General features: G+C 37.1%; 1 protein-coding gene across 2 annotated transcripts in view; it reads left to right on the top strand.

Moving 5' to 3' along the window:
* Window positions 1–15,326, top strand: part of LOC112160673 (A disintegrin and metalloproteinase with thrombospondin motifs 7) — a 177,891-nt gene that overhangs the window by 128,965 nt on the left and 33,600 nt on the right. For both annotated transcript variants that reach the window (XM_024295388.2, XM_024295387.2), the window contains exons 17-22: window positions 1,639–1,765; window positions 5,340–5,553; window positions 7,440–9,101; window positions 10,009–10,161; window positions 11,270–11,443; window positions 13,111–13,257. In XM_024295388.2, the coding sequence (XP_024151156.1) occupies window positions 1,639–1,765; window positions 5,340–5,553; window positions 7,440–9,101; window positions 10,009–10,161; window positions 11,270–11,443; window positions 13,111–13,257 (2,477 nt within the window). The remainder of the gene's footprint in view (window positions 1–1,638; window positions 1,766–5,339; window positions 5,554–7,439; window positions 9,102–10,008; window positions 10,162–11,269; window positions 11,444–13,110; window positions 13,258–15,326) is intronic.

Below are 15,326 nucleotides of genomic sequence, written 5' to 3'. Positions count from 1 at the left end.
GTCTGAGCTGACATCCGGATCAGAACAATACGGATGGACATTACGCAGATTGATGGACATGTTTATGTAGCAGCAGTGAAGATTTATTCTAGTGAGACACAGAGATATCATAATCAGACAGTGGGGATCAGGGGCGGGACTACTCAGCTCAGCTCCAAAAGCCACGCCCCCTCAGAGGAGATTTTGACTTCAGATCAACATGAAAAAAATTATTTCTAAGACATTTAGGCTTTGGGATTTTGGTTAAAAACTTCATAATCATAATTGAAACGCTACTGGGAACATTTAAAAAGAAAAAAGTCACAGAGACTTTAATGCCATTTAACATCTTTTCAGCCATAGACGTTTAAATATTGCTACGTAAATATTTTAACAGTTTCATATTTTATTTGGGTCAGGACTTCAGTTATAATGTGGGTCGTGTGCATTTTAATCTGATTCATTAGATTAAAATGGGTCATTTTTTACTCAGAGTGAGGAGTCTGCATTGTTTCATTCCGTTTCTGTAAAAGGTTTCCCGATGCCCTTAATGTGTCCTTTTTTATTTCTGTATTATCTGAAAATGTGTCCTTGTGAAATGTGAATTGAATGAGTTGGATCTGTGGACTATAAGTTGTCTCTAAGTCTGTCCAAAAGTTTTTTTTTTCTTTCCCCTTTAGGTTTTTTTCAGCGAAAACTCATTTCGAGAGAGTTCTTTTTTTCTCTACACCTGGTTTGCTGAGGTGGATGTAATAATAGAGTGCTTGCAGAACTATTGGAGCATTCGTGGCCTTAATGCAGAGAGGGCAATAAAACTGCACGAGTCAGGGTTTGAAAAGCAAAAATGACATTTGCATCCTGATGCATAAAGATAATCATAATTCTCGTTTTTGTCATGCTGCATGGCAGGCTGTCATTTGTTTTTCGCTGCTTGAGAAAAAGAACTCCTTTTACTCTCTCAGATACACCTCATCACAAATCTTCAGCGTCCCTGTTTAACCCCCCTGCAGAATCCATCAAAGTGAAACTTTACCAGAAGGCAAGATCACATATTGTCATTTGTTTAGTAAGTTAAGAACTGGAAAAAGCATTACCTGGGGTCGTTTTAATTCCTCTTCTTTTTCCTCTCAGGCCTCAAAAATCCACTTTGAGAATAACTTTTATTTCCGTGAAACTGTTGTGTTGACCTTGTAGAAATTTCTGTGATGGAGTAAATTAGCTTTGAGACCTGAACTGAGGGCTGGTTGTTGTTTTCTGCCTCGACAAAGTGTAATTCCCTTCAGCAAGGTGAGAGGAGGGGAGAGAATGAGATAAACCTGCCGCAGCCTGAGGACACAAGTCTTAAGATTTGCAGCTGCATGTAAAGGTGTTTGAAACCTCAATGTGTCACTTCTCCGTGTGATAGTTGCTGAGATGTGCTCTGAGCAAGCAGCTCTGTTTAGGGGATTATTATTCCTCACTTCAGCAGAACTCAGCTTTCGCTCACTGCAGGAACGAGGCTTATAGGAAACATGTATATTAGATTAGGATTCGATAATTTTTTTTCTGATAAAAAATAGATTGAAATGGCTTTCAATCATCTTTTTTTTCCTACTGAAACGTGATGCTTCTTTTTTTATTAAATATTGGATAAGAATCTGGAGCTTTTCGTTGTTCCAGGTGTTCAAAGGCGGGCTGTCTTCTGTGTGGAAAAGACGACTGGGTTAGTTGAGGATCACTTTTGTGAGCCTTCCCTCCGGCCTGAGGACAACCACATCAGCTGCCTCAAGGATCCATGTCCGCCCACGTGAGTCTGCTTCCCCACCACAAAGTCCTTTGAAAACGTAAATAATGTATGTATTTTGTTGAACAGGAAGTTGCATTTAATTAGTAATTATAGTTTTTTTTTTAATTATTATTTGAACTAAAGACCCACTCCAATGAAAATAGTGTTTTTAACATCTTCTTTGATGAATGACGTATATAAAAGTGCATTTCTGAGTATTTCTTTATTCTCATTGTCGGAAATCAGGAGTAGATGAAAAAATGCTATTTGAAAAAGCTTGTAGTGATGTAGAAGCTACAATCAGCTGACCACACGCTCTCTGCTTCACTCCATTCTGATGCATCTTCTTACAGACAAATAGATCCATGAACGTCTTTGTTTTTCTCGTCTGAGCTGACTTATGCCTCAAAACTGTACGGCTGGATCACTTCCAATATTGCCGCCATTTGTGTTGCACCGGTAATATTAGGTAGAGGGCGCGAGGGACAGCAAGCTAGAGATAGATAGATGATGGGAAGTGGGAGCGGGCTGTCGCTCTCCAGAAACTTTAAATTATATTGTAGAAAGTGACTCAAATTTTCTGATTTTGGCTTAAAATTGCATAATTTTACAACTGACCAAAAGATAATCGGAGAGGAACTTAAACTGGTTTTTTATTATTTATCCTAGTGTACAGGTGTTACCAATAACAGGTACAAAAATTGCCTTATAAATAAAGATCAATTCAATTTTTTTTTTTTTTTTATGTTTAAATAAAACAGCTCCAGATTATCAAACACTTAGATTTTCGTCACATACAAAGTAACAAAAAACAGCTTGAGAGCAAACAATGTATTCAGACATATTTCATTTTTTATGCAATATTTTGACAACTTTATAAATGGTGGCTGCTGTTGCTGGGCTTATTTGGAGAAAGTTAAACTTTTCCATAAAGGTCTGTTGCTTCTCATTTATAATGGCATCAGATTTTGAAGGACCACAGCGGGTTTATCCTCTTTTAACAGCAGCTTTATTTTTATTTTATATTTTTCTTTTGCCGCTGTTGATCTGGTAAAGTTCAAAGACGTTGTAAGAGGCAAATCTGATGAATCAATGCAGGCGATCTCTGCTTTGTACTTTAACAAGCCTTCACCAGCAGTTTTGTGTCTCTAAACCAAAGGATCAGACGTGATTACTGATTTCTGTTCTAGCAAATCAGTAATTTCATGCATACTTGCTTCAAATTAATTTCTATACAACTGGCTGTTTACTGGCTGTGTGCTGATTATTTAGAATTTTTTTTTTTGACTCAGTAGGTATTTAATTGGTGCTTTAAAATAAGGAAATATGGTCGTCCTAAGAAGGAAGGAAAAAAATCTCCACACCAATGAATTTTCCCTTAACTTATCAGGTTTAATATTTTTTACTAAGACAGACTTAGAATGCTCTTCATGCTTTTAAATCATATGCATTCTAGTGTGTAATTGTGTTGAAAACTTGTCCCTTTTTAAATAATACCACATTTCTAAGAAAACTGCATTTGTGTGATGAGCAGCAAACAAGACTCTTTGTATTTCATCCATGAAAAATTTTCAATTCTTTTCTGCCAAACAGCTTATTTTCCAATCGACTCGTGCTTTGTGTTTGGTGAATTGGATGATTGAAGTTTGAAAAAAACAGGACATTTTGGAATGTTACAGTCTGGAAACACATGCTTGCTCGGTCTGATGGAGACGGATAGTCATGGCAGAACTCCTAGCAGCCCTGTGAGACCGGAAATTGGCCGACTGTTGTCGAATTTGTGGGCAAGGAACTGTCGGCCATATTGTCCTTTAACTCTTAAATCCAATCTGTTACAGACAACCTACAAGTGCTGTCAATGTTAGGAAATCATGCATACTCCCTGTCTCTGACTTCCCAGTCTATATGGAAGTGTGCTGTAAACTTGTGATAGAACTCAGCTTGTTTTTGCAGTTGAAGTTGCTCTATTGCATTGATCCTCTATAGATCAGTCAAATGCTGCATGCCAGTTCTTGGAGCAGACACCTATTGAGCACTGAAGCAGAGCCCACCTGACTGTAGGCACCTCAGAGGTACCAGCAGCTCAAAACACGAGTCAATAACATCAGCTATAAAAGCTGTTTGGCTTTGGCAAAGGAGGTTCGGAAAAGCTTTTATGTGCGCTATCTGAATATGTGCTGCTCATCACACAAATATGTGTTCTTTACAAATGTGGCTCCATTTAAAAGGGAAGTAGACATGCCTTTCAACAGTATAAGATTCGGTGTAGGTGAAGATGTTGCAACAGCACAACAATCATCAAACACCTCCTGCTATATTTAGATCTGTGGGAAAAGTCTTCACAAAATATTGCTCAAGAAAGGTGTTTTATTAATGAGCAGCAGAAGTGAAGACTGGCCTCCTTTCTAAAGCCTGTCAATAGCTTATGATAAAGGTAATGCATACTTCTTATTGGAGAAGAGGACATAAGGGATCAGGAAACATGGTAAGACAGAAGAGTCATGAATAATTGTTGTGAAATGTTCGTATTGATTTGATTTTGACTTTGTGAAATTGTTGATGTCATAACAAAAAAGAAAAGTGTGGTATCCAACTAGCCTTTAAAATCCAGGGCACTATATAGTCCTGCACTGTATAGTTTTTTAGTAGTTAGGGAGGGAATTCGGACATACCCTATGTCTACCTGCCCAAATGCATTGAGTTTCTACCGTGTGATTGGCTGAGTAGACATTTCTGCTAACAAACAGTTGGACAGGTGTGCCTAATAAAATGGTCCGTGAGTGTATGTGTCAGTTTTAAAGCTAACCTGACATTATGTAGTTATATGGGCGTCTGTCCCCCCTTTTTAAATGTATGAACATCTGTCGTTTCTAAAATTGCCTTTAATGAAAAGCTTTGAATTCAAATCACATGATCAACTTTTGAATACAAAGGCACCACAGTGAATTTTGGAGGCATAATTACACGTTCACAAATCAATGCCTCTCTTATCTGCTGCTCCCTGATTTTACAATTAGACTTTAAATTTAAGCCGTGCTCTTTTGTGATGCCAAATGAGAGCCAATCAGCAGAGGGGTGTATAACACAAAATATGTTTACCAGCTGTGTAATTTGTCATAGACCACATTTTTGATGATTCCAGCTACTCAAATGATATGCATTGATTAAAACAAAACCTTAAATCAAAGAAAAAACAGTATATAGGAGAAATTTTCTTCTATTTTTCTGGCTTTCAGAGCAAAAAGCTTTTCAAAACACTTGAACAACAGGGCTATTTAGCTATTGAAAGAAGTAATAACACTCAAAAATGAAAGCTCTCGTTTATGTTTTAATTTGAGGGTAAATAATATCTCTATCAGTTAACAAAGACACTCCAGTTAAGTAATGATGCCTATCAGGAAACATAAGGATAACACAAGGTAACAACCCTTGAGATGTTTGTATTCATGAGCTGTCCTGAACACTATCAATACACCATCAATACAGAGGCAACTTTCCAAGGCTGCATTTTCACAGCAGTATTGTCCTGTCAATGTCTATCTCACATGAAGAATTTAATTGAAAATCGTTGTGTCCTTTGTGTCTCCGTGAGCAGATGGTCGGTTGGGGATTGGCAGAAATGCTCAGCAAGCTGTGGAAGCCAGGGCCTGACCAAAAGGACAGTTTCGTGCATCCAAACTGTGAGCGCTGAGGAGCAGAAAGCTCTGGAGCCCAGTTACTGTGCACACATCCCCAAGCCGGAGTCCATATCCTCCTGCAGCGCGCACGTGCCTTGCCCAGCTGACTGGATCACAGGCATTTGGTCAAAGGTGAGTTTAATTTACCTGATAATGTGCATCCCGTTAAGGAGAATCCGATTGAAAATGTTTTTTTCATCAGGAGAGAAGTATATTAATTTGACATTTTTGCACTTGTCCCGTTACTTTGGAAGAACTAGTCTCATGCTCTTCAGATTCTTACAATGCAAAGCTTTGTCTCTGGAAACTTGAACAAATATGTCAGCTCAGATCTTTGTGTCCGCAGTAGCTGCAAAGTTTTCTTTTCTATTTAAAGGAACTCAGAACTTTAGAAAAGTTTTGAGTGTTATTAAAGTTAAAAGTTCTCACAGTGAGTTCTGGGGTTACAGTTATGCTTTGCTGACTGCTGTAGGAATTGGCTCAGTGATGTGTAATATCTCTCAATCCACTTTAACTCTGAACCAATGTCAACTAAGCTTATAAAACATCCAGTAGATTTGAACCAAATGCCCTCAAAGCAGACACAGTCTCATTACTTTAAGCATTCTTTTGTGTTTTCATGCTTTTAGATGATAATTTGTACAACAAATGCTCTTTTATATTTCCTGCCAAACAGTTTATCTCATTCATGCACCACTTTTCACCACTGGAGCTGCAATAAAAGGTTGTTTGCCTGCCTTTTGGAAAGTTATTATTTTTTTTTGTCTTTCCAAAGGACACATTAGAGTGTGGTAGAAATTTAAAATACCCCTCCTGACTTAGCACCAAGTCCTTGAAAAAAAAAACACAAAAAAATAATTTTATTTAATTCCTAAAAGGTTATTTTTTTAAATTACTTGTGTTTTTTTGTGAGCTGGAACAAAACAACTACAGACACTTAAGGGAAAAAGTCAAGAGTTATTACCTTCAGGCTGCCGTAGCATAAATTATTAAAATGCGTATGTGTTTAAAATAAGTTATCTATCACAGTTAGTAATGACTCATCACTTAAAACAAAAATCCCAGTGATTTCCTGGATTTTACCTTTTGTTTTTTGTTTGTAGCTTATTGTAGAAAGGCTTTAAAACACCTTTTTTGTGTGTGTGTTCTAAATTCATGTATAAAGATCCTTTTTTTATAGCGAGACTTGTTTAAAAAAAAAACCCTACATGAATTGTTAGATTATTTGAAAGAAACCGCATAAATTTGATACAAATGATCAGCAAGTTGTCCCTAGATAATTATCAAAGTTTATTTTTTGTAATTCTGATTGCGTAGAGCTTTTAACTGTTTAAACTCCCGCTTTGATAATTTTCGAGGTACACTGTACCTTACTAGTGTGAGGTTAGTCCCTGCTGACCTTTGTCTGTTCGTTGTTGAGGAAGAAAGTGAAACACAAAACTCAATTGGAATTTAGTCGATTTAAAGGATATACAATGATTTTTTTAAGTATTAAGAGGAAACTACTTACATGTAAATTATCATGCATTACTTTTGGGTCACTAAAAAACAAATTGTTTATGAAATATTCGTTATTTTCATTAGTTTTTTCCAACCCGCAAGTAAAAAGACTCGATTTCTTAAGCTCCGCCTACCTCTGCGTGTGGGTGCTGCCCATTTCATGAAGTCATCCAAGAGCCGGCAGCGTTTCTCCCACAAAAATAAACATCAATTTTTTTTTCAAAGATAGATGCACATACCATATATCTGCCCATAGTAGGCCCGACCTTTACACATGTCCTCCGTTATGAGAAAAATGCTACAAGATCATGTTAAAAGCACCAAAACAGCATTTTTATTGCATTTGATCTTAAAGTGTGTGTTTTAATAGGTTTATTTTTAATTGTTTTAAACCTAAAAAGTACTATTGCATGGAAAGTGTGTATAAATTAAGTTTTGAATTTGAGAAGCACATTTTCAGTTTAAAAGTCTGTGAAAATACCAGTAATCCTTACACACCTTTCTGTTCTTTCATGCAGTGTTCACAGACCTGTGGAAATGGAGTTCGCCAGCGTAACGTGACCTGCAGCAGAAACGCCAGTGCCGACTGTGATCCCCAAAAGAAGCCTTTAGCCGTCACCGGGTGTCACATTCAGGACTGTGTGCAGCTTGGGGACAATTTTGGAGATAGTGAATGGTCTGGAAGCGGCATGTCCAGCAATGACGTGCTGAATGAAATCAAGCCCATTCCTGAGCCCAAACTCCCTCTGAAGCACGGCACCAGCAGGAGCCAGCCAAGAAACCACAATGTGAATTTTGACGGACACTTCCACTACCACAACAACATCGAAAACACTGAAGAAAACAACGTTCAAGTTGATGATTTTTATTACGATTATAACTTTATTGACTTTCATGAGGATTTGTCTGAAGATTTTAGGAGCAGTGAAAAGAATTTAGAGGACAGCCACAGATTCAGTTTGCTCCCGGAGGTCCAGCCAACACACAGCGAGAGAGTTGATGCTCATGTGGACACTCGGAGCACAACAATAGCCACAACAGCTTCAGCTGTTCCAAATGTTTCAGATTTAAAAAGCGTGCCTCAAAACATAACAGTAGATAAAGCAAAAAATATTCCTACAACAGATTCAGAGAATGTTAATGACTTTCTGTCTGAGGACTATCTGTTGCCTGTATCTGCTACTCATTTGCCGCCATTGTCCAAAACGCAGCCTTCACAAATAGCAAATGAAAAACATGTAAGTGTGTTGTGGCCGGAAAACATAATTACTTCTAGGCTGCTTGTCACTACAGAGCATCCAGCACAAGATGAAACATGGGAGGAATCTGGGGATGAGGCTGAAAATACCTATTTCAGAGAGGAGGAAAATCACTCACAAGGTTTCACGGTGACTTCAGTTTATCCTGCTCCCATTCGCACACATCAAACCACAGCTGACATCACATCCACAAAGAGATTTGTGAAGATTAGTAATGAGTCTTTGGAACAAAAGAATAATGCAAGATCAAAACCTTCGGGCCAGCCGGCAGAAAATGAAAGTCCGGATAGGACTGGAATCCACCTTAAAGAAAGTGCTTCAGAAATATTTCAGACAACAAACAAAACAACTTTCACACTGGAAGATTTGGAAATGGATCCGAATATTCTGGAAGGAGAACATAACTCGTGGGATAATGACCTCAGCACATTGCCTCCTCCGTCTGCTTTTCTTCCGAGTTTACTCCTACAAACCTCAGGTAACCAGTGGGAATCAGAAAAAATCCCATTATTAACTGGAACAGAAAATATACCTCCCCCAAACACCAAGGGAGAAACCCAACCTCCCACCACTGACTTCCTGACAGCCAGCAGGGAACCAGTGTCTACAAATCCTGCTTTTGGGAAAACGACTGGAACAGGTTCCACATACCATCCTGATTTATTCTATCCAACTGAATATGACTACGGTGAAATCCTAGAGTCCTCAACAGTAGGGAGCAACACGAGCCCTGATCATGATCTCTCACACCAAGCTGCTACAAGCACGCAAGACACAACACCTGCACATCACATGGAACCAGCAACACCTGCTGTTCCCATTATCTCAACCAATGCACCGAGTCTGTGGCCACGAACCGTCCCATCATCTGTGGAGGCCAGCAGTGGAGCCGGGCACTGGGTTGCTGGGAACTGGAGCGCTGTAAGAGCATCTATTTATACACACTCACTCACAAACTGACCTCAAACGTAGGCGAAAAAGTGAAGTTGCATTCTTCACATTATAGCAGGTGTACAAAAAATGCACAAGTTGCATTTGCATTTGCAGATTTAAGTTTTTTTTGTGTGCAATTTTTGCATCCAACCTAATAATTACAATTTGTATATACATATGAGAGAGGGTGGGGTAGGGGGGATTTAGAGGGATGTTAACTCTGTTAAGAACAATATATTAATGAATCTGCAGAAAATTCACATTTTTGGAATTAAGATTTATTTTAAATGCCTAGATAAAATCCACAATTAATGTTTTGGAATATCTTTTTTGCAAGATATAGATATATATAGTATAAAATATTGTGTGTTGGGTGATTTGGTTTGTTTTTGCTCACATCAATGTTAGTTTAAGATGCAAAAATATTAACAGATGTTTTCTGTAAAGAAAAAAAAAACACCTTATTTATCCACTATCTTAAATTTAATGCGCACATTTTTAACATGGTGTAACTGTATTATAAATAATTTATCATCAACAATTGTTTTATCATTTCAATACAGTAAGTAGTCATCTATTAAAATGAATAACTATAGGTGAGTTATTCTCTCCATAAAGTTTTGAAAAATAGCTATTTTTTTCCCACAAGAAGTCCCACTAATGCCTCTAGTGGAATGAAAATGAACTACAGGGCAGAAAACAGAGACCAAGTTGTGAACAATGGACTCTTAAGACAAGTTTGGAGAATGCGAATCAGATAGAGGTCTCAGAAATGTGTGTACTACATATTATACAAATGGTTTTACAGTATAGAGTTAATGATCATTTCAGAAAATGTTACAAAAGCACTTTAGGCTTTAAAAAAGTTTTCATCTTTTAAAACACGTGTGGGCAGTGCTCCACCAGCTGTGGACTGGGTGCAGTCTGGAGAGCGGTGACTTGCAGCACTGGAATGGACTCCGACTGCCATCCATCTAAGAAACCTCCACCAGCCCGACAGTGTTACCTGCGTCCGTGCTCAATGTGGAAGGTCGGGGAGTGGAGTAAGGTGAGACTGTGTGATTTATTATTCTATCAAAATGTAGATATGCCATATTTGCATATGTATTGAGCATATATGTATAAATATGCAAATATTTTGCTATGGTCATCCGATGTGTGCTTCCCTTTGAACAAAATCTTTTTTTTTTAAGTTTCTGAGAATATGCTGCTTAGAAAGGACAGCGACAGTAGTGTGTCCTGAATTAAGCTAACGTTGCTAAATTATTTGACTATTTGGTAGCAAAGAAAGCTTGGTCAGATGTACCAATGAATGCATTGTGGTGAGATTTGTTCATTTGTAATCATTGACGTTGAGAAAGCAGCACCAAGCCCCTTCCAACTGTAGGTGGCAGTCATGCGCTAGAAACAGTAAAAAAGAGATAAAGAAGAAGCCTTTCCGAGTAAACTATATCCATATATATGATCATATTTTACCTTTAAAACACTAAAAAACAAATTATTTATAAAATATTTGTTATTTTGGGGAGTTTTGTACTATCTGGAAGTAAAAAGACTCGATTCCTGAGGCTGCCTGCTGATGTGTGTGGTTGCCGCCTATTTCATTACATCATCCTAGAGCCTTCGCCAGTGTGTCTGCATTTTTCCCATGAGAGTAAACAGTATCTAAACTTCTTCAGAGATAGATCCACATACCATATATCTGCCTTTAGTAGCCCCAGCCATCGCTACACTAATTCACAACACAAACACACTGTGACATCAGCATATGAGAACCCACTCGTTTTCGTGGGTATGGGAGGGACTGGTACTGAGATACAGCATAATTCATGTAAAAAATCAAAAAGTTGTTTTTTCATGGGATGGCCCATTTAAGAGATGAACCTGGCCTCTACATGTATAGAACTGTATTCTGTTGATAGGAATGTTCTTGTTATCAAACAGGGTTTTGTCTGTCACATCGTTGCTTCATCAGATGTACAAATTCATCTGGGACTTTTTTCATCACCCAGCTACTATCTCTCTGGACTAAGTGTCACCCAGATCTTTTCATTAGAACTCATTAAACTCTCACATCAGATCCGTCTGCTTTAGCCTTGTGGATATTTACATTGAAACTGCTGCTTTTGGAACCTAATCACGCCTTGCTCCCCCAGTGCTCCAAGAACTGCGAGGGTGGCTCTCAATTTCGAGAGGTCCAATGCTTTGATCTGAGGGATCAAAGACCTCTAAGACCCTTCCACTGCAGGGCCATGTCCTCCAGGCCACAGACACAGACGCTCTGCAACCTGCAGCCGTGTATCGCCTGGTACACCTCATCCTGGGGTCAGGTGAGTGGCTGACAGGAAGTGATTAAAGCTTTTGCAAACATACTCAACTGTGTGGTGTACCCTCCATAACATGATTGAAGTGACGAGAAGTGGCTGTGAAAGCTCATAGGTTGAGCAGCATTTTCACTTTGGCAGATTGGGTTTCAAATCCCAGGTTTCCCACTCATGTTGTTGGGAAGATAACCAGAAAGTTGCTTCACATAAATAACCACATTTAAGTCATGGAATTAAATGTGTGGATTTTTTTTTAATAATGCTGAAAACAAAGTCTGGGAAGGTCATTTTTAATTGCTTTTGTCTAGCTGTCATTCTTTAATGTATATAGTTAAGATGGTAAATAGTAAATCAAAACCCATAAAAGCATCTTCTGTGCCATTTCAATAAAAGCCAGGAGGCTAAGCATTTCATTATTTTAATGTTACAGAAATTCCTAGACATTTCTTGTGTTTTTGTGTTTATGCTGCCAACTTCTGAAGCATAAAATATATGGCAACAGTAATTTAATACTTTACACAGTGTAATATGTCATTTCCTGTCTTCCTTCCTTGTGTTTTGTCATTTTCACTCCTGTGTGTGAAAATGATTAAGGCTTGGCACGTTTTGCCATGCATAAATGTTTGCGCATCCAAATGACTCGCAAAACTCAGCTCTGAAGTTGAGCTCATAATTAACTATGTAATCAAAACTTGCTCAGAGCACAACCAGTCAGTGAACAACTTTTTTTTTTTTCAACAAAGATCAAAAATTGTTGTTTGATGATATTGAATGTAAGTACAAAAGAAACTGTTTCTTCCTACTTTAGAGTTTGAGACAAGTAAAAACCCAAAGATTCGTTGGAATAATTTAACAAACACAGTGAGATAAAGTAAGATTGGAGAAAAGGTCATAAATCTTTATTGTATATGCATCTGATTTTTACTTGTTGTATCAAAGTTATATATATATATATATACATACACATATATAGGGAGAGAGAGAGACACACATACATAGAGGGTTAGAGACCGGAGATATTGGCGAATGACCTAAATCCACGAATACTGAGGACCCCCACTTCTCACACCTTCCCCCACTATATCCAAAGGGGATATATGTATATATATATATATATATATACATATATATGGGTTTGACTAACCAAGTGTGTCCTGTTTTATTGAGTAGGATGAACACTTGACAGTTTTTTTGCGACCAGTCTAAAATAAGCGGAGTTGTCATTTTCTGGCTGATCCTGTCTGTGTGACTGAAAATCAGGCTGTCACCTTAACTAGCTTTAAACATTAGCTTTTAACTACTGTCAGTTTAATTTTGACGCAATGCTTTGGGAAGTGCGTCTGCATATTCAGTATCAGCATGCTGGTATCTCTTTTTTTAATTAGAAACCCTAAAATAATTTCGTCACAGAGACAATAGGAACCAATTTCAAAGTCCATCTTTGGTAAATTTAGTTTTTAACCTTTAGGTTGAAAACTAAATGAAGGTGCTTTTTATAAGACAATTTATTAGTAAGCCTTCATGATTAGATGTAAGAGCATTTGCCTTAGTACCAGCAAAACATTGTGTTTAAGTGGAACTCAGTATTTTCTCTATCTAATTTTGCTACCTAGTTCTTTTTTTTAATCAGTTAGTATGCAAACAGGTTACATGTCTGATGTTTTGCTGTGCAGTGCTCTGAAGTGTGTGGAGGAGGTGAGCAGCAGCGCATCGTCACCTGTCCAGAGGAAAATGGATGCGACAGAGACCTGCAGCCAAGTAACATCCAGGCGTGTAACAGCCAGCCGTGCGCTCAGTGGCTGACTGGATCCTGGGGAGAGGTTAGAACCCTGAACATCCTTAAATCAAGGCCATTTGTTGACTTGCTAAACAAGAACATAATTTTGATGTATATTCCAACTTACAAAAAAAAAAAATCTTTCCAATGTTTTTTTCTTTCTTTTTTCTAAGACTTTATTATAATTTTCAAAAAGATTGTCTTACCAAACTTAGGTCTAATCAGTTTTCTGTCTTCAAAGTAATGTGTTTATTTAAAGAGTCTGTGCATGTAGTTAATTAAAAAAACATATTTTAAAAAGAAAAATAAATGATTTACTGCCTTTCTACACCATATAAAGAAAAGTTATTGCCTTTAGTGTTTCTTAAACCTTTTAAGTGATAAAAGACCTGTTATGACAGAAAGTTGGATAAATTAAAATAGTAGCATATGTTTCCCACATATGACCCTAAAAACAGAACTGTGTGCCACAAATTCCTTCTTTAGAATTGATGATAGATTAATTGATTTTAAAGCCAGAATAAAAACATGATATGTACAATGCAAGTTGAAACAACATGAAACAACATTTTTTAGTGTCAACTTGTCTGAATTGATTTTACCTATTTATTTATTTCTTATTAAATGACTTGGCTAGAATCTTCCAACAAAGTTGTTCACTTTTTAGCATATCCTGTGATTTGAAAGCTAAAATCAGCTTTCACTGATTTGCTCATGTTGATTTGCTTTTGGTTGAGTTTTACACCAGATGCCCTTCCTGACAGAACCCTGTATTTTTATCCGGACTGGGGATCGGCATAGTAAAACCCAGATTCAGGGTCCTCCTGTAGTTAGGCAGTAGTGTGAAGGGTCTTGTCTAAGGACCCAGACTGAATTCAAATCTTCACCCCAATGGGAAGCAAACCCTATTTCACGTGTTCCAGCCCAGCATGCAGCGAACTGAGACACCCAGCCGTTTCAGAATCTGTAATAACATTGAGCTATAATAAATAATGTTTTGCAGCACTAATAATATATCCCATAATTAAGTTTATTACACTTATATAATTGAACAGCAATTAATCATCCACCTACTTTTTTATCTCATAAAGAGTTGTTGGTAAATTGTCTTCATTCTTGCATATTGGAGGATTGCGACACAACATAAAAACGCACAAACAGTTCTTAGTGGATCTTGACCATCAAGTTATTAGATGAGTTCACACACACACACACACACACTGTGAACATTGAATATTGGAGTTTAGGACGGAGCATATTGAAAAGTATTAAACTTGTGTACACCATTTTACTAGATAATATGATGTTCAAAGTTTTGCCAATTAAAAACAAATATTTATGCAATCAAAGCAAATGAGTTTTTGATTGATCTCTACATGATTCTTTGGTGGTATATAAGCATAAGAATGCATAGTATTTGACTTCAAAAATGTTTGCGATCCAGTTATTGAATGTATTAAATATGTTGCAAACACAGATTAGCCGATGTTCTCTGACTGTACGTTATATAATGGATTGGTGTTTCATAAGCACAAAAGTTTAAGAGTTACAATCTATGTTGGAGAAAGCATGTTTTCACCTATATTTTAATAGGATAAATTAAAAGCCACTAATAAAAGACTATATATCTACTTTGTTATTCTACTTTTAAAGAATTTTCAATTTTATTTTGTGAAGTTTTCTTTGGAGAAGTCACTTTTTTTTCTTTTTTTTTTGCTAAGTTTTTATTCTCCCCCGCATGTACAGTTAAACCAGGTTTCAGTTCCTAATTATCCTCAGATGTTTCTATTTCAGTTTACTGGTCCTCTGTTCACGCAGGTTTAGTCATGACCAGAGCCTCTTGAATTTACTTCTTTTTGTCACATCATGTCAAAGTTAAAAAAATTTTTTTTCCACATCTTAGTTTAAAAATTACTTTGTTTTTAATCAGTTAACATGAAAAATGATTCCCTAACATCATACAGTTGTAATGTTTTGCTAAGAGGACCTAAAAAACAGAAAATTGGTTATTTACAAAATGCACACATTCATGAAATGGTCTTCAGTATTGAAATTCTTCAACATAACCATTCTTGACAACAATTATCTGTTTTAAAAATGTCTTTCATATCC

The sequence above is a fragment of the Oryzias melastigma genome, linkage group LG3 (genome assembly GCF_002922805.2).
Source record: "Oryzias melastigma strain HK-1 linkage group LG3, ASM292280v2, whole genome shotgun sequence".
NCBI lineage: Eukaryota > Metazoa > Chordata > Actinopteri > Beloniformes > Adrianichthyidae > Oryzias > Oryzias melastigma.
The sequence above is the reverse complement of the archived record's forward strand: the minus strand, read 5'-3'. Positions and strand labels throughout refer to the sequence as shown.